The sequence below is a fragment of the Physeter macrocephalus genome, chromosome 11 (genome assembly GCF_002837175.3).
Source record: "Physeter macrocephalus isolate SW-GA chromosome 11, ASM283717v5, whole genome shotgun sequence".
NCBI lineage: Eukaryota > Metazoa > Chordata > Mammalia > Artiodactyla > Physeteridae > Physeter > Physeter macrocephalus.
In genome coordinates this window covers 129252751-129272513 of record NC_041224.1, presented here as the reverse complement: position 1 = coordinate 129272513, position 19763 = coordinate 129252751, and the positions used below count along the sequence as shown (strand labels likewise).

Sequence of the window (19763 nt, the reverse complement as noted above, 5' to 3'; positions counted from 1 at the left end):
GGAAGAAATGGACAAATTCTTAGAAAAGTACAAACTACCAAGACTGAACCAGGAAGAAATAGAAATTTCTTAAAAAACAATCACAAGTAATGAAATTGAAACTGTGATTTAAAATCTTCCAGCAAACAAAAGTCGAGGACCAGATGGCTTCACAGGTGAATTCTATCAAACATTTAGAGAAAAGCTGACACCTATCCTTCTCAAACTCTTCCAAAAAATTACAGAGGGAGGAACACTCACAAACTCGTTCTACAAGACCACCATCACCCTGATGCCAAAACCAGACAAAGATATTACAGAAAAAGAAAATTACAGGCCAATATCAGTGATGAACATACACACAAAAATTCTCAACAAAATACTATCAAACCAGATCCAACAACACATTAAAAGGATAATACCCCATGATCAAGTGGAATTTATCCCAGGGTTGCAAGGATTCTTCAATATATGCAAATCAATCAATGTGATAAACCATATTAACAAATTGAAGCATAAAAACCATATGATCATCTCAATAGATGCAGAAAAACTTTTGACAAATTTCAGCATCCATTTATGATAAAAACTCTCCAAAATGTGGGCAAAGAGGGAACCTACCTCAACATAAAAAAGCCATATATGACAAATGCACAGCAAACATTCTCAATGGTGAAAAGCTGAAAGCATTTCCTCTAAGATCAGGAAGAAGACAAGGGTGTCACCTCTTGCCACTGTTATTCAATATAGTTTTGGAAGTCTTAGGCATGGCAATCAGAGAAGAAAAAGAAATAAAAGGAATCCAAATTGGAAAAGAAGAAGTAAAACTCACTGTTTGCAGATGACATGATACTATACATAGAGAATCCCAAAGATGCTACCAGAAAACTACTAAAACTAATCAGTGAATTTGGTAAGGTTGCAGGATATGAAATTAATGCACAAAAATATCTTTCATTCCTATACTAACAATGAAAGATCAGAAAGAGAAATTAAGGAAACAGTCCCATTTACCATTGCAACAAAAAGAATAAAATATCTAGGAATAAACCTACCTAGAGGAGGCAAAAGACCTGTACACAGAAAACTATAAGATACCGATGAAAGAAATCAAAGACGACACAAACAGATGGAGAAATATACCATATTCTTGGATTGGAAGAATCAATATTGTGAAAATGACTCTACTACCCAAAGTAATCTATAGATTCAATGCAATCCCTATCAAATTACCAGTGGCATTATTCACAGAAGTAGAACAAAATATTTTACAATTTGTATGGAAACACAAAAGACCCCAAATAGCCAAAGCAGTCTTGAGAAAGAAAAATAAAGCTTGAGGAATCAGGCTCCTTGACTTCATACTGTACTACAAAGCTACAGTAATCAAGATAATATGACATTGACACAAAAACAGAAATATAGATCAATGGTACAGGATAGAAAGCCCAGAGATAAACCCACGCACATATGGTCACCTTATTTTTGATAAAGGAGGCAAGAATATACAATGGAGAAAAGACAGTCTCTTCAATAAGTTGTGCTGGGAAAACTGGGCAGCTACATGTAAAAGATTGAAATTAGAACACTCCCTAACACCATACACAAAAATAAACTCAAAATGGATTAAAGACCTAAATGTAAGGCCAGACACTATAAAACTCTTAGAGGAAAACATAGGCAGAACGCTCTATGACATAAATCACAGCAAGATCCTTTTTGACCCACCTCCTAGAGAAATGGAAATAAAAACAAAAATAAACAAATGGGACCTAATGAAACTTAAAAGCTTTTGCACAGCAAAGGAAACCATAAATGAGATGAAAAGACAACCCTCAGAATGGGAGACCTTCTGCCCATTTTTGGATTGGGCTGTTTTTTTTTTTGATATTGAGCTGCTTGTAAATTTTGGAGATTAATCCTTTGTCAGTTGCTTCGTTTGCAAATACTTTCTCCCATTCTGAGGTTGAGTACTCAGAAGACTTTTGCCTCAGTCTTCTGAGGGAACCCTCATGCACTGTTGGTGGGAATGTAAATTGATATAGCCACTGTAGAAAACAGTATGGAGGTTCCTTAAGAATCTAAAAATAGAACTACCATATGACCCAGCAATCCCATGCACCCCAGTGTTCATAGCAGCACTATTTACAATAGCCAGGACATGCAAGCAACCTAAATGTCTATTGACAAAGGAATAGATAACGAAGATGTGGTACATATATACAATGGTCTATTACTGAGCCATAAGAAGAAACAAAATTGTGTCATTTGTAGAGACGTGGATGGACCTAGAGAGTGTCATACAGAGTGAAGTAAGTCAGAAAGAGAAAAACAAATATATATTAACTCATATATGTGGAATCTAGAAATATGGTATAGATGATCTTATTTGCAAAGCAGAGATAACAGATGAATGGATACCAAGGGGGAAATGGGGGTGAGTGGGAGGAATTGGTAGATTGGCATTGACATATATACAGCATTGATACTATGTATAAAATAAACAACTAATGAGAACATACTGTATAGCACAGGGAACTCTAGTTAGTGTACTGTGGTGACCTAAATGGGAAGGAAATCCAAAAAAAAAGGGAATATATGTATATGTAGAGCTGATTCATTTTGCTGTACAGTAGAAACTAACACAACATTATAAAGCAACTATACTCCAATAAAAATTAATTAAAAACAAAACAAAAAGATGTCAGCAGGGCTGCTCCCTTATGAAGGCTCTAGGGGAGAATCTGTCTACTTGTCTTTTCTAGCTTCTAGAGACTAACTGTATTCAGCTTGTGGTTCCTTACTTCATTTTCAAAACCAGCAGTGTTGCATCTTATCTGTCTTTCACATGACCTTCTCTCCTGTATCAAATCTCCTTCTCCCTCCACTTAGAAAGAAAGATATATGTGATAATATTTAGGACCCACTCAGGTTATTTGGAATAATCTTCCCATTTCAAAATTCTTAATTTAATCACATCTGTTAAGTCTCTTTTGCCATATAAGATAACATTCACAGGTTCTAGGGATTAAGATGTGATCATTTCTGGAGACCTGCCACATATGCCAAGTGTCCTAAGAGCAAGATTGGAAATGAGAGGGGAAGAGAAGAGGAGACACTGGAGTGTTCTGTGAAATTTCATTTTTAATAATTTACAAGTGTTCAGTCAAGGAGAAACAAACAAGAAGCCAAAGCAAATATACAAAATAAAATTTCATTGTTATTTTTAGGTGTTTTAAATGTTTATCTACGTTTGAAAGGGCAGACAACAATAGAGAATCCACTGTGGTCTTCAAGTGGGAATAAAGGACAACGATGGAATGAGGCACATGTTAATATATATCCAATTACTTCATTTCAGGTAAGAAAAGAACAATCATATCTGTGGATATATTTTTGCACTTGAGCATAATGTTAAAGGCAGATCTTGAGCAAAATTAGAATGAGTATGCAAAAATTCTGACATGAGCATCACAAAAATCACATGATTAAGTTTCTCTTTAGTTCTAAAAGTTGGTTTATAAAGAGAAAATATCCTTTTCTTTTATTAATTAACGTCTATCAGGTAATATGTTTGAATAATTGTCTGCCCAAATTCAAGTGATTTGCCTGGAGAAAACGTAATTCGTTTCTATAAAATCATATGTGTGTATTTTTTTCCTTGAAGACAAACAACATAGATTCGTATAATAAAGGAAGCTGGATAATCAATTCTCAATTAATCTGTTTGAATTTTACTTGATGGAATTTTGTATACTTTAGCAAAATGTGTCTCTTTGAGGTAATGTCATTTTAGTAATTTATTACTTTGATTATCAAAGTTAGAGAACTTTAAACAAGTTACTTTTATTTGTTTTTATATAGAAAAGAAGAAAGGCTTAGATAGGATTAAGAGAATTAGCTGCAAATATATAATAAATATTTTAATGATTATAGCAGTGGTCATCACGGCTAGAAAAAATTTGTCATAAACTATTTTAGTGGAGAAAATAATGTAGTTTTAATGATTTTAGTAACTTTATATATGTATTTTATATACTCAGGCTGAGTATGTTTTTCTACTGGGGATTTCTTAATTGCATTTCATGGCATTTAGTAAGGGCATAGAAATTCAGAGAGCTTCAATTATGCCAATTTTCAATTGGTGGAATGCTCTCTTCTTGTAACTTAATCTATAAAATTCTAATGACTGATTTAGAAATTACACTTCTAAAACTAACCAGGATGATAAAAATGCATTCAGTTTTTCACTCTGGTAAAGAATAATGGAGTAAGTCCTAGCTGATTATCTACAAACACATAAAGGCAACTCAATTCATAGATCCTAGTAATTATTTTGTTTCTATGAAGAATAAAATAGTTGAATAAAAAAAATAAAATAAGTTAAATAGAGAATAAAAAAGAATAAGAAGAGAGAATAAAAAAGTTGAATCTAAAGCAACATATCATTAAACCAAATTAAACTGGGAAGACAGAACTCCAAAGCATTACTGATAAAAATAACCTTAATATTAAAATGTACATACCTCTATAGGCATCAAAGAACCTTTCTTTCTAAAACAATGATGTTCTTCTAGACATATTTTTGCTTCCTTTGTCACTGCCTTACCAACACAAAATTATTAAATCAAATACATATAAAGTAAGTATTTAAGGGACTAGTTATATTAATGTTTCCTTCAGGATAATCCTTTATTGCCATAGACATCAATTTAGTAAATATTTATTGAGTACCTTCAAGACAATCATTTATTGTCACAGACAACAGTACAATAAATACTTATTGAGCTACTACTGTGTGCCAGGCACATTGCTAGACATAAAGATTTCATAGTGATTGTTTACCTCAGATTGGTGGAAATACACATCTAGACACATACATCACATACTGTAATAATTGCAGTAATAGAAATATGCACAAGTTTCTATGAGCACACCTAATCAACAAGAAGAGTATGGAGGAGAGTCAAGAGAAGCCTGTTATATGGGGTGAAACCTGAAGAGAGGTATTGCAAAGTAGAAAAAGGTCTAATATTAATATTGCATCAGAGTTCAGAGTAAACCAAGACATGGAGGTCATACATCACAGGATTTGTCAGAGAAACAGACATTTATCTGGAATTTGGTACGCAAAAATAAATCAAAGACTGATGTGAGATGAGGTTAAGGAACCTCAAGAGCATAGGCACTGGGGAGTTATGGAAAGATTTTACTCAGGGGATGACATGGTGCATCACTTATGTTGTTGTATGGAAGATGATTCAAAGAGATAAAATTGGGCCAGCAAACCAGTTAGAACACTGTCGTAAAATCCACATAAAGGATATTGAAAGGACAAACTAGGGAAGTGGTATAAAGAAAAGAGGATGGTTTCAAGATATACTTAGGTATAAAAACTAGCAGAACATTTTTATGTTGGGAATTTGGGAAGTAGCCATGAATGACCAAGAAGCTTCTAACTGGGGTGTCTTGAGTAATGTCTGTTACTTTATCCATTACCTTAAATAACAAAAAGAGGAAAAGAGACAAGCTTCAGGGATGATTATGGTTACTTCTGTTTTGGACATGTTAATATAAAATGCCTGTGGAATATCCTCTTAAAGATGTGCAGAAGGTTATTGCATATGTTTTTCTGAAGCTTTGGGGACAAACATTTTTGTAGGTCATTAGGCTGTATGTGCTGCCTAAAACTCTGGGAGTGGTTGATATTTCCAAGGAAAAGTGTACATATGTGAACAGTGATTAAAGACAGTGGAACCACACAGAACACTAACCAATCATTAACATGAACTGTGGAAGAGGAGCTTGATCCTAAGTAGTATTTTTTAGTTATAAGGAAGGAGATCCAGGAAAGTTTGGTGCTCGCAGAATTTAAAGACTGTGATTCTCAAATTGGAAAGGAGGTCAAGTCCAGTAGACTGGTCATTACAGAGAGCGCCCACTCTTAAGAAATTTGCGTAAGGTGGTAAGGAAATTGGGAAAACCACCATCTTATCTAAAATTATTTCACTATTCACAATTTATAGAATAACCTACTGTCTTCACATTCACTAATCATTTCTTTTGCAATGTCGAATGTGATTTCAGCCCGTCAGTGTATTTTTCATATCAGCCATTATACTTTCCATCTCTGTAAGTTCAATTTGAGTCTTTTTTAAAAATACATTTCATGTCTTAAGTTAATGTTTTGAACCTATTAAATCCAATTATAATAACTGTCTAATGTCATTGTCTGCTAACGATATCATCTGTGCCAGTTCTTGGTTGGTTTTGATTAATTGATGTTTTCTCGTCTTTACAAGTCATTATTTTCCTACTCCTTTACATGTCTGATAGTCTGACTGGGTGTTAGACATTGTAAATTTTACCTTCATAGTTGCTGGATATTTTTGTGTTTCTTTATTCTTGAGCTTATTTGTGATGTAGTTTAGTTACTTGGAAACAGTTTGATAATTTTTGTTCCTGCTTTTAAGATTTGTTACATGAGACTAGAACAGTGTTTGATATCAGGCTGATTATTTCTCAATACTGAGGCAAAAGTCTTCTGAGTACTCTACCCAATGCCTCATGAATTATGAGGTTTCCCAAGTTCTGTGTTAGCTGGGCACTGTTACATTAAATGCGTCCCCCTGTGTCTTTCCCAGGTCTTAGGCAGTTTCCTCACATTCAAGGCCTGATCAGGACTTTGCTGAATACTTGAGGGGTACCCTCTGCAGATGTCTCTTTCTCTGCAATTCTTTCTTGGCTGGTATTCTACCCTGCATACTCTAGCTGCCTTGGATTCCTTGGACTCTCAGCTCTACCTCCTAAACCCAGATTTTCTACCAGGCTCTACCTTTGTTCTGCTTTCACCATAGTCTATAAATTCTGTATAGGGCAGTCATCGGGCAAACCTTGTTTCATTTCTATCACTCAGGGTTCACTGTTCTTCATTACCTGATGTCTAGTGTCCTGAATACCATTCTTTCATATACTTTGTCCGGTTATTTGGTTGTTTCAGTTGGGAAGATAAATCTGGTTTCTGTTACTCTATCCTGGCTGGAAGCCAATCAAAAAATGAAGATTTTTGAATCAATGAATTTCTAAACTATTTAAATTACCAGTGGGAAATGAAGATAAATAAAACCATATTTTTATATTGGATCTCTAGGTTCTTATTTCTCTGAGATATTTCTAGGTCCATTGGCTAAGGACTTTCATTTCATAAATCTTTATTGTTTAAGGAAATGCAACTGCACCATCCTACCCCATTTTTTAAATTTAATTTTGTTTTCAAGTTTCTTATTGTTTTCAACTTTTTTCAGACAAAGTATTCTTTTCCTCAAAAGTCATTTATAAACTATGAAGCTTTTCAAAAATCTTGCTTTGGTATGTGATGCCTACCAGAAAAGCATGGCAAAGAAAAGTATGGAATATATTACTGTACAGATTAAGTTGTGAGAAGTTTTAACATTATTAAAATGTAGATTTGTGGCATCCTAGGATGTCTTTAATTCAAGTGGAAAGGTTATCTCTTACCTCTTGGAATTTTAAATGAAATATAAGTGATTTTGAGACTGTTACATTGACACTTTTTATGTCTTGTTTGGAGTTGTATGCCTTCAAATTAGTTTGATCCATAAACCCTTTAAAAAAATAACCACTTGCAAAGTTCTTTGTCTAAGTGTGTCCAATTAGTTTGCTTAGCTTAAAATCAAATTATTGTGTAGTACTTTTTCAGGCAAATAGAAGTTTTCTCCTACTAAAATTTCTTTTGGGGCTCTTTTTCTAGAATTAATTTAGCATGATTGGTGCTTGTGAGGAAAATATATTTAGCTGGATTCAGAAGGATTAGGGGAAAAAGTTTCCAAAAAAGTAAAATTAATATAGTGTTAGTCTTAGAATGTCACTTTTATTTTATATCCTACACCAAGGAAAATATTTAACTATCCTTTTAAATGCTTTACTTCTTTCACAGTACATTCCAAACGTTTTATGAGGGAAAAGTATAGAGACATTATAATACCGTCTTTACATTTTCTTAGGTATAGGCGAAAAGTATTCTGGAGATCTTCTTATATCCTCATTTAAAGATTTGAAAGTACGTTTTGAGACAATTTATCTTAAATCACACAAATCCTTAACATTAAATAGGGATTGGAAAAGAGATTATAATGCTCTCATTACATCATGCTGCCTTTATATGTTTCTATGAATAATAATAATCCAGAAAATATCATCCTCCTTAATAGACATTACATGCTCATATAGATACATATCTGACATTCTAAGCCAAATTCTGGAGCAATTATAGACATGATGATGGTTCCTGAAGTAACTATTGAAAACATTTTCTAACTGCAATTCACAATGAGATCTAGTTCTTTCTGTTTTTGCCAACAGTCAAAATCTCATGTTACTATTTCAGATTAGAAGCTTTAACAACCAACTGACATTTATCCAGCAAGTTGGACTGGCAGAGTCTTGTGAAGTTAAACTCAGTGTTAATATTTATATAGTTTCTCCAGAGAAAAAGCTTAGGATACTCTCCTGGTTTATTATGTTACCTCTCTTCAAATCTCTTCTGTACTGGTTAAGGATAGTTCTGCTCTTTGCAGGTAAGAGGGGAAAAAAAAAAAGATAGTTTAATTATTTGCTGAACCAGTAATAAAATAAAGGTAAAATTATTAATGTTAATAGCTATTTTCAAATTTATTCACATCCTAAAGTTTTTCCAAGTGATGTACACTGTCAGTTTTCAAACTGCATTCCAAGGCTTTGGCTTTGCCTTAGCAGTAATGATCAGAAGCAATGTCTCTCATCAGAAAGAAAACATTGCAGAGGCACCATTAATGTTGAAGTCATCATGAGAAGTGTGTTGTAGTCTTTGACTCCCCATTTACTTTTACTCATTAGTGCTACATGTAACTCTTCCTCCCTTTCTGAGAAATTATATTTGAACATAAGCTTTTACAGCATCATCTGTATCTCCCTATATATTGATATCTACATGCTTTAAAGCATTATAAATAAATGTAAGAAACTGTCAATCGACGAATTGCAATAATTTTGTGTAGTGTAATTCTAATACAGAAATTCACATACATTTTTTAAACTCCCACTTGCATTTACCCACCAGGAATTAATTTTCTGATCATGCAGTATTTCTTGCATATTAAGTTTGCTGAATTGCAGGCACACACTGTGAAAACGTTACAATTTTAAACTTGTTTCAGTTAAGGGAAACCATTTTAAGTAAGATCAGTGTGATTATGTGTGAAGAACAGGTTTTGCATAATTCGAACCCTCTTTTTAGGAGACCTAAGCGTCAACATTTTCTCCCCGAGAATCTAGATGCCATTAATTCCATCTTCAAGGCAATTAAGCCAAATGCATTTCAGAAGTATTGAAGAAGAAAAGAACATAGTCTTATCCTTGTAATGTAATAGTAGTCAGAATCATGATGGTACTTCATTAAAATATGACATATTTAATCTATTAAATTAGAGAGCATTTCTTCTCTGAGTGAATGTAATTCAGACTTTTTTCATTACATACAGATCACATCTTCCAAGTTGAGATACATCATATTATAATGGACTGTTATAGTTTCTCATCTTTGTGTTTGAGAAAAAAGATGTTTGTCACCAAGGATTTATTTTTAAAAGCACTTGAAAGTTTGGCCAAGGTACATTATTTAAATGTAATACCTATGCATTTTATTTCTGTTATCTATCTCATAGTCAAAAAGAATATAAGGAGAAAATATCCCTCTAGGTCTTCAGCTCGAAGCCATTTATAAGTCTATTAGAATCTATAAAATCGTGTTATAATAATTCTAGTTGGAGTTCAGAGCATAAACAGAACAATGCAATAAATATTTCTTTGTGAGAGTCAAATGAGTTAAAAAACAATCTATATCTTCCCAATAACAAAGCTGCTATGGAAATTAAAAGGAAACAAGCCAACAACTACACAGTACCTTTTTCTTTCTTCATGTTCAAATAGGACCCTGAGGAAGACTACGGTATTTCTCTAGCCTATTGGATTGGATTCCCTATCATCACAAGATTTCAAATATATATTAAAAGTACCAATTATATAACTGTACCAAGAGTTTGATTGTCAAAAGTTATTTTTATCATCCCAGTAATAACTACTACTAATTCTCTGATTTATTTCTACACAATAACTAAAACACTGCTACGCTTGGAAAGTAATCAAATTGCTTTATTCAGTGACAAACTGTATTATCTATAGTTGTGCAGATAAATGTAAATAATAGATTTACAAATCAGTCAGCTTTTATTACTGTAACACTTCATCAGGATCACCGAGGGATGAAGTATTCATATAAAAGAATGTTCTAGATAGAGGCAGCCCTCTGTACATAAGACAATTCAACTTTTGTTGATTTGTATTTCTGCTGTTCAGCCAACTACACATTTGCGGTCAACATATTGCCAGTAGGCAGGCAGCACGCATATTAAATTCCATCAGTCAATCTACTCTCTGACGTTTACCACCAAAGTCTCCCCAACACTCCCTCTCAATCTGACCACAAAAGAAGGGAGGCAGCATCCTTCACAACCTCGCTGCTTCAAGACTTTTGTTTTTAGCACAAGCCTAGGTTCAACCTTGGGTTTTTGATCAAGCTGCACAGCTAGGCAGAAAGAAGGAAAGGAAAAACATTAAAAGGAAAAGTGGGAGTGTTTAATACTTTAAAGTCAGTAACAAAAGTTTTGAAATGCTTTGAGCAATGGCAAGATCATTCCAGAGAAAGAAGCTTTGAAAAGTTAGGAATGATTTTGATGATTTAGACATTTTAATTTTGATTTTTAAAATAATGCCATTATTTTATATTGACACTTATCTCCAGGTAACAGCAACTTATTAAGTGAAAATAACTGTGTACTTTAAATAAGAAAAACTGTGGGGCTTCCCTGGTGGCGCAGTGGTTGGGAGTCCACCTGCTGATGCAGGGGACACGGGTTCGTGCCCCGGTCCGGGAGGATCCCACATGCCGCGGAGCGGCTGGCCCGTGAGCCATGGCGGCTGAGCCTGTGCGACCGGAGCCTGTGCTCCGCAACGGGAGAGGCCACAGCACACAGCAGTGAGAGGCCCGCGTACCGCAAAAAAAAAAAAAAAAAAAAAAAGAAAAGAAAAACTGTGGATAATTTTATTGTCTACTCGCCTCTACATACCTAAGATGGAAAAATCCATGTCTCTCAAGCATGTTCCTTCAGCATCCTTCCCAATGCAAGGATTATGACTTCAGCTTCATCTGTTTAGATTTCAAGTGTGAGCAGGTGCAAAACATTCTAACCTACCCGTATTAGCCTTTTCACCAACATCTCACTTCCCACACAAATCATACTGGAATGCAATCCTCTTATATTTGCCATGGCCACATTACAAACCCTGTATTCTGTTCTACAAGCAGTGTTTACTCCCTTTCTCTTTCTACTCCACCTCTTAAAATTAAAACTCTTGGTGCCTTAAAATTAAAACTCTCTTCACCAGACCAAATTTTTCTGACTAATACATTCTTATTCCTGCTTCCCTCCAGAATTAAACTTGACTGGGAGGCAGAAATCTACATTTTCTTCCATTCCATCCTTGAAAAGAACTGCATAAAAGAAAAATTTGTGATGACAGCCCTCCACTTTCATTCAGTAAAGTATTAGTCTTGGGGGCAAAGTGGAAAATATTTGATTTTGTGGAATCAGACTCTTATAGCATGAATCTTTGAGTTCTGACTTTCTCCAAGATAACATTCCATTCATGTTGCTATCTTCAGGAGAGAAGACCCAGCATCACATGACTGAAACTAAGAAGGGGGTGGGAATACTATTGATTTGCTCTTAACATTGATTCTCTACCAGGTAAGCAGCACATATCAAAAAAAGGAAAAAAAAACCCAAATACTTAAAAACCCATGGTTAGGAAAAAGACAATGCCTTCTCACAGATAGACTGCTGATAGGGCCAATTTATAATGACCCTAAAGAACCATATAATAATTGTGTATAATAATCATATGCAATGCAGCATTGTTCATCTCAGCCTTGTTCAGAATAACTGAAAATAATTTTAATGTCTAACAATAACAATACATGCTGGTTAAATAAATTTTGTTGCATCCATAACATGGACTATTCTGCAGCCATTAAAATGACTTCTCCTTTTCCAAATTCAGTGCTCTTGAATTTTTATACCATTCATTTTTTTTTTTAATCTTCTCTCTTGTAATTTAAATAGTCCTCTGAAGGCTGTGTAGCCACTACCCAGATACCTTCCAAAACACCACCCTAAGTCAAATGCAAGTTATCATTTCCAGGCAGCCAAATGAATGCTTCATTCCTGATTCTATCTGAGGATGGAGAATTCATATACTGCCAATTTAGTTCTAAATATTTTAACTCTGGTCTGCCATTTTATTTTGGCTTCAGTGACAAGACAAATTGGATGCCTTTCAAAGAAATGGTTTTGGACACTCTTTATTAACATACTTATCTCAACATAGGTAAGCAGGAAACCCTCTCTACACAAATTAAATATAATAATAATATAATAATAAAAACTTCTCAAATCATTTTCTCTTATCAAATTTTTTCCTATCATGCAAATTATTCTTATTCTTATAGACCATATTTAAGTGGGGGAAAGGACTCAATACAAAAGGTGGTAACTAATGCCTCTACTCCCCTTAGAGATTTCGATTGACAAAATTATGATAGCATATCAGAGAACAATGGTAGCCTTCACAAAAGTAGTATAAGTTCTCTTAAATTCCTCACAAATTTGCCTTTAAGGAGTCATATTAAGATACTTTGAAAAACAAAAATTTTGGCACTGATAAAAACAGACTTTTACTCCAATTTGTTGCAATGAAATAAGGCTAGAAATTGTATTAAAATGCACACATTGGTTTGATGTTGAAAACAGTTATTAGGCTAACTTTTCTTCGGAAAGAACAAAGTAGGTATTTCATTTTGGTATGTAGAAATTTTTCTGGGAATATAATCACTACATGCATAAGTTATTTTTTACTATCAAAAGAATTAAAAGGTTTTACTGGAAGCAAGGAGTAATTGTGAGATAAGACAAAATTTTAGAAGACTCATTTCTATAAAAATGAAATAAAAATTTGCTAATTGTCCTTATATTGACCTTGTATCTAGAATTTAGTAATAAATAGAGACGGATTTCATTCATCTATTCTTTCAACACTAATGTCTTACCTCAGTGCCAACCACTGTTCTAGATACAGGAAATTCAAAGGTCTGCCGCTAAACACTCAACATAAGTAAACCCATAAATATCTTCAAGGGTTTAAAAACAAGGCATATGGGGAACATGATGAATTTACTCACTGTATTTGCAAGAGATCAAACAGTTTTACAGAGATGGTAAACCCTTGCTCTGTGCTTCATTTAACATAATACTGTTGCAGTGAACCCAGAACTCATTCATCCATAAAATATTTCTAGAAAACCAGTGTTGTGGGATATGTTTAGAAAACATTGGAGGGAATCTATTTCAGAGAAAAACTTTACCTCTGAAAACAAAAAGTGATACGATTTGTAATAGTAGCTGCTTTTATTCTGTTATTCAATTTAGTTTTGTTTTAAAATTGACACAGAGCTTGTAATATGGAAAACTATGCTATACAAGGAAGATCCTATTGGTTTTGTTGAGAAAGTTTATGTTTTTTGCAAGTAAGAATTCTGAAGACCATCAATAATAAATGATGCCAGGATTGTTGTCAATTTTAGGTTTGTCTCCTCGATTTCTCAATAAAAATTCATCTGCAAATCAAAGCCCTACATTTAGGTTTGTTTTATTCATATTTGTAGCTCATTTTTGAAGGTATTAGAGGTCCTGGCATAGAAGGTGACATTGCCATTGATGATGTATCAATTGCAGAAGGAGAATGTGCAAAACAAGACTTAACGACTAAGAGTAAGTGTCTCTTCTTGCATCAGTTGGTGTGATGTTAAAGTAATGTAATGACAGTTAAACTAATGTTGTCTAATTGTTAAAACTAATTTGTTTTTAGTTTATTTAAAAATTTCCGGGCTTCCCTGGTGGCACAGTGGTTGAGAGTCCGCCTGCCAATGCAGGGGACACGGGTTCGTGCCCCGGTCCGGGAAGATCCCACATGCCCGCGGAGCGGCTGGGCCCGTGAGCCATGGCCGCTGAGCCTGCGCGTCCGGAGCCTGTGCTCCGCAACGGGAGAGGCCACAGCAGCGAGAGGCCCTCGTACCGCCAAAAAAAAAAAAAAAAATTTCCTATGCATGAAACCCTAAAATTCTAATTATATTTTAAAATCAAAGTATTAAATCCAGTTGTAGGCATTTGAAATCAGTTATTTGACCTAAAATAAAAGTAATTTTGATTTAGGTCTATGTAAGGCAAGCACACTTTGGTTTTTAATTAAGATTTTTAAATATTCTTAATTTATATTATTAATTTCAGAGGATTTTTTTTCACTTTTATTAAAATATTTGGCTAATCTATATACTCAACACACATTTATGTAGCCATGGCTGTTTTTATTCCTCCGAGTTTATGAATGTATTTTGTAGGTCTAACTTTTGCCAACCATTTTAACAGATTCAATATTGTGAAAAGCCTTATTATATATATTAAGTAATGGAGCAGCCTAATTCTTTTCTGGTATAATTAATCTCCTTATACCTGCATCACAATCTTGTTTAGTAATTTGGTTTCACTTTTTATTCTGGTTTGAATATTATGGTATAATGATATCTTCAAATTGTATGTTTTTCACCAAAAATCCATTTTTAGTAAACGAGCTATAAATAAAAAATTATAAATAATGCAAAAAGCATCAGAATTATGTGTTGGGCTTTCTTAAAATCCTCATTGTATTATTCATGTGAAGGTGAGAAATCTAAAATTATACTCAGGAAAAATTCCTCTAGTTGAAGGATTTTCATAGGCCCACCTAGAATCTTTAATTTTGTGGTCTTTTAAAGAGGTATCAATCAAACTAAATATATACAAATAACTCAATTATTTAGCACTTACAAAAAGAGCATGAAAATCTACTTTGTATAAGTCTAGAGCAAATCAGAGTGTTAGTTAATTGAGTATAGTTAGTGAGAAATTATATCAGTCTGGATGTTGAAAGTCAAATTTTTACAACTACCCAGTGATTGCTCATACGAACTGGATTGACTCCATTTTTAAACATTGTTAGGAGACAAAAACTAAGATTGTACATAACAATGAGCCATTTTGCTCATAGTTTTCACCTTCTTGTCATTACACTTAGCATTTCAAGTAACAATTTTAGTAAAAGTTTCTCCCTGTGTCTGGCTAATTTTCCTTTAGAAAACGAGCAGCTATATCCAAATGAAGTAGGTTTGTCAAATGCACAAAAAAGCAAGCATTCTTCTCAGAGGAAAAAGGGATTTCTTTTGAATTTCACAACATGAATCAGTGATAGTAACATACACTATATTAACTGAAGATAGTTACCATCTGATACAGAAATCTTACATTTTGATAATTACATCACTGAAAATTAGTATAAATAGAATTAAACTTTCCAAATGAGGAAAGCAAGAGAGCATAATTTACTCCCCAAAAAGGAGAAAGCAGAAATGTAGCCACAGTGAAATGACTATGAAAACCCATAGGCACTTTATTGTTATACAATAGAACATTTTCATTATCAGTTTTCTTCTCTTAAACTACTAAATCCAGGAAAAAGTGTGACTATTTCAAGTAAGATATACCTATACTTATTGGAGGTATTTTTATTTAGCCTCTGTAAATCAGAGGAAACAATTCTAATTGAACAAAAATATTTTCTTTGGTATGAGAAAATACTCTGCTACATTTGTATCTCTTTAACTATAACTTATTAAGTTCATTTTGATGAATAGTGTTTGTGGAATATTAAATTAATGTTAAATTCTAAGTACAAACCAGCTTGGAGGCCAAAGGCCTCTTCCTAAACTGCTCAGGCTTCCAACCCCTCTCCGGTAGTAAATGTAGTACTATGGCCACACTATCAAAAGCTGAGACTGTTTGTCTCTTATTTTCAAAACCCACCTCGCTCCTAGGTGAGAGCCATTCTGTAACTTAAGGCAGGTTAATGAATTATTGGGTTTGCCTGTTAGTCCTCCTAGGTAAGCTATACATTCTAAGAGGTATCATCTGTACATGAATTTTACTTAAAATACCAGCTACAGTAGGAATCTCAAGGCAGATTGGTGAAAGAGATTTTTAAGTTAGAATGGACTTCATAGCACTTTTAAAAATTACACTAAGGAGAAAATTATTTACCCAATTTATAGATAGTAGAATGATCCTGATATGTATAATCCACTGTTTGCAGTAGTTAATTTCTCTACTCATAACAATCCCTACCTGGTTTTCATAAAGAGTAGTTTTTCTTTCAGTGGTCTTTAAGCTTAAACATTTCTGAAATCTTAAAAAAAAAAAAAAAAAAAGAAGCTGAACTTTTAGATTTTTGAGAATTTTCTATGTGTGCATGCCTTCATGTGGCTAGCAGAACTCTGAGGTTAAGCTCAGCCACAAACTCACATAAATATCTTCTGAACAGGTTTTCGTAGCATAGCATATCAATTTAAAATCTGAAAATATTTTAATTTTATCAAATGCCTCACCATATATTCAAGTTATTTTCCTTTTCACTTGTCTTGGAAGTGAAGCTGATAAATAAAACAAACCAAAAAACAAGTGTTTTCCAAAAATATCTTCCATATACTAAAATTGTTTTATTTGTTCACCGAAATTGTATTGGTAGCTACATGGAATACTTACTCTCCTTTTTAATGATTTCTTGGCATTTACTTCCCTGTCTTTAGATTCCGTTGATGGTGCTGTTGGAATTTTAGTACATATATGGCTTTTTCCGGTTATCGTCCTCATCTCTATCTTAAGTCCTCGAAGGTGACCTTACCCTGGCAGAGGCTATAAAAGATTCACCAGGCACTGGCATGAAGAAAGAGTCTTTGTAAATGGACATTGAAAAAACAAACTACCAAAGATTCCTCCACTGACTACTGACTCAAAATAAAATAATAAAAACAAATTTTTTAAGCACTGGGGATAAAAAGACATCATGGAAATATAACTTATTCTGCACTACAAATAAAAGAAAATCTTGACCTGAGTAGAGAAGAGACCTTCAGGTGCTTTTGTGGCTAAAAAGATTACAGCGTCATCTGGTCATCTGGTTGAACTCGGAAAAAAAAAAAAAAAAAAAAAGCTATAGAAATCCTTGTCAAAGCACAAAGTCATGGCTGGTTTTGTTTCAAATGAATAGTTTGCTTGTTACCATGGAAACCTAATGGCCTGCCAACAAAAACCTCACTGTAAACAGGGTACGTGAAGAGCTGGCATTTATTTTCCTTTTGAGAAGGTTTTGCATAAAGAATTAAATAAATGTAGGCCCTTTTACCTTTGGTTGTTACCATTCCTTGAAAATAACCCGAACTCAGAATTATTTACAACATTCTTCTTCCTCCCCACCTTATCCCCATCCCACCTTTATTATTATTATTTGTTTTCCTCCCATGGCTAAGCTAGATAACTGTATGCTGTCTCTTTTTGCATGCACTACTATCCAGGATGGTAAACCTGGGCTTACATATTACACAGGCTTATCGGAGTTTGCTTGCGGCCACTTGAACACCCAAACTAAGTCATCTGTTCCAACGAAGAAACCAAACCATCATCTTTTATAAATTGCCATGGAAACCAAGTGCCTTCAATGAAACAAGCCTGAATAATTTTCAACTCAGAAGTTTGCACTGCTAAGAGTGGTTTGTGTAAAACTGTTTTATAAACAAACTACAGAGCCTAAATGTGCAAATTATAGGCAAGACAACAAAGCCGCTTCTGAAGAAGAAAGGACCGAAGCTGCTGCGTAAGCCCACGCAGACAAGATATTTGTTGTTTGACCTCCTAGACAGCCATGGCCTTTCGGCTTATTGTCCATTAGAAAATAACTTCCATTGAGACCAGACATGGGAGCAACACTTTTTTCTTCCAGGTTATTAAATGGGTCAACCAGAGCAAAAGGTTGTTAAGATAATACTTAGCGCAGAAGGTGGTAAAACAGGAGTGATTTTTTACTCTAACCTCCATTTGAAATGAAATTGGCCCTAGCTTTAGAGGGAACAAGAAAATGTTTGTATTGCAGTACATACAAACTCTACAGTGGAACTGGGCCTGAAAAAATCTGGCTTTATTCTAGACACTGAGGGTAATATGCCTCTGCCCTTTAGTTGACTCTGTGAAAATTGTGAAATATTATTTTATTATTTTACCAAGATTAAAAAACACTTTTACAAAAAAACAAAAACCTGTAAAAATGATTTTGAGCTACCTGAGGACAAATCATACCTTTAACCAGCCAGTTTTCCAATGCATTGTAAATTTCACTTAAACCTGTTGGTTATGAAAATTTGAAGATCTTTTTCCTTAAATTATCTCAGCTTTTAACTTCATTTAAAAAGACTTTTGTCTAAAGAAGAATATTATTATTATTATATGTTCTCTCAACACCCCAGGATTAAAAGAAAAACTGATTATGCAAGTAATTGGGATATAAGTATTAAATTATAACATTTGCAAATATTAATATAAAAAGCACAACAAAATGTAGTGGAAAAATGACAAAGCTTGATTTTTTTTAAAAAAAATTCTGTAGTAATGTTTGTGCAAATTCAGTAATCCAACTTAAAAGATAACTTTACAGCTATGTTCAATAAAGCCTCTTTCCAGGTAAGGTATGAAAAGCAGTATGTGTGTTTGTTGAACGATGTTCACTTATCACCAAAATGAGACTATAATTATACAATTTATTGGTTATGTCTCCATGGGATAAATCTTCAGTGCTTCATATACTTTAATGTCTGCAGAAAGAAATTTTGATAGGAAATCTCTGATGCACTCTCCCTTATTTGTAATAGTTGTAAAAAAAAAGTCAAACTTTTGAAAGTAAAATATGAAACAAATATGAACTTGGAATTTAATGTGTATTTTCATAGTTAAAGAGGGAACCAGTCTGAATATCCAGATAATGGTAGAATTGAGCTAAGCCATGTTCTTTAAATTAAGCAGAATAAATAAATGAATTTTATAACACATTTGAACAAATCAGGCATATTGAAAGAATTTCAAAATTATAGTCACCCATCTATTTTATCAAACCAAAGAGATTAAAGTAAAAATATTCAAGGCACTTAGCTTAATATTTACTAAATTTCCCTTCACCTTGACTTCCATTTTATGTGGCAACTAAGCACTTCTCTCCACTATCCCATATTAGTGGATCATATTTTGAAATTGATTTTCTGCGTACTCATTTCTGATAGTATCAATGAAAATGTTCTAGATCAAAAGAGAGGCTTAACTCATTGCTGCCTTTTCCTGATCTTTGAGTGAGGCTTTTGCAAAAAAAAAAAAAAAAAAAAAAAAAATCTACATTCAGAATATTTGGATATACATGTGTCCTTTCCAGGAAAATGAAATCATATCTTTTCTCCTAAGTAACCCTGCACAAAGAAACTGCTGTAAGCAAAAGATTCAGTTCCACTACTAAACATTCATAAAATACTAAAGTCTTTCCATAACCTTTCACACAGTAAGAATACACAAGGCTTCAGAAGTTCATGAGAACCGGCTGGTACTTCAAAAAGTAATTTTGATTAAATGTTTGAGAAATTGCAGATGAGTGCCAAGAACAAAGGGGTAATCAGAAGAACTGCAAAGCAATCAACTTTATTGATATGGTAA

General features: G+C 33.7%; 1 protein-coding gene across 1 annotated transcript in view; it reads left to right on the top strand.

Annotated features, from left to right (window-relative positions):
* Positions 1–18529, top strand: part of MDGA2 (MAM domain containing glycosylphosphatidylinositol anchor 2) — an 835318-nt gene extending 816789 nt beyond the window's left edge. Inside the window, exons 15-17 of the mRNA XM_024118322.3 lie at positions 3210–3340; positions 13817–13922; positions 16826–18529. Coding sequence (XP_023974090.1) covers positions 3210–3340; positions 13817–13922; positions 16826–16914 — 326 coding nt within the window. The 3' untranslated portion in view covers positions 16915–18529. The remainder of the gene's footprint in view (positions 1–3209; positions 3341–13816; positions 13923–16825) is intronic.
* The last annotated feature ends 1234 nt before the right edge of the window (positions 18530–19763 follow it).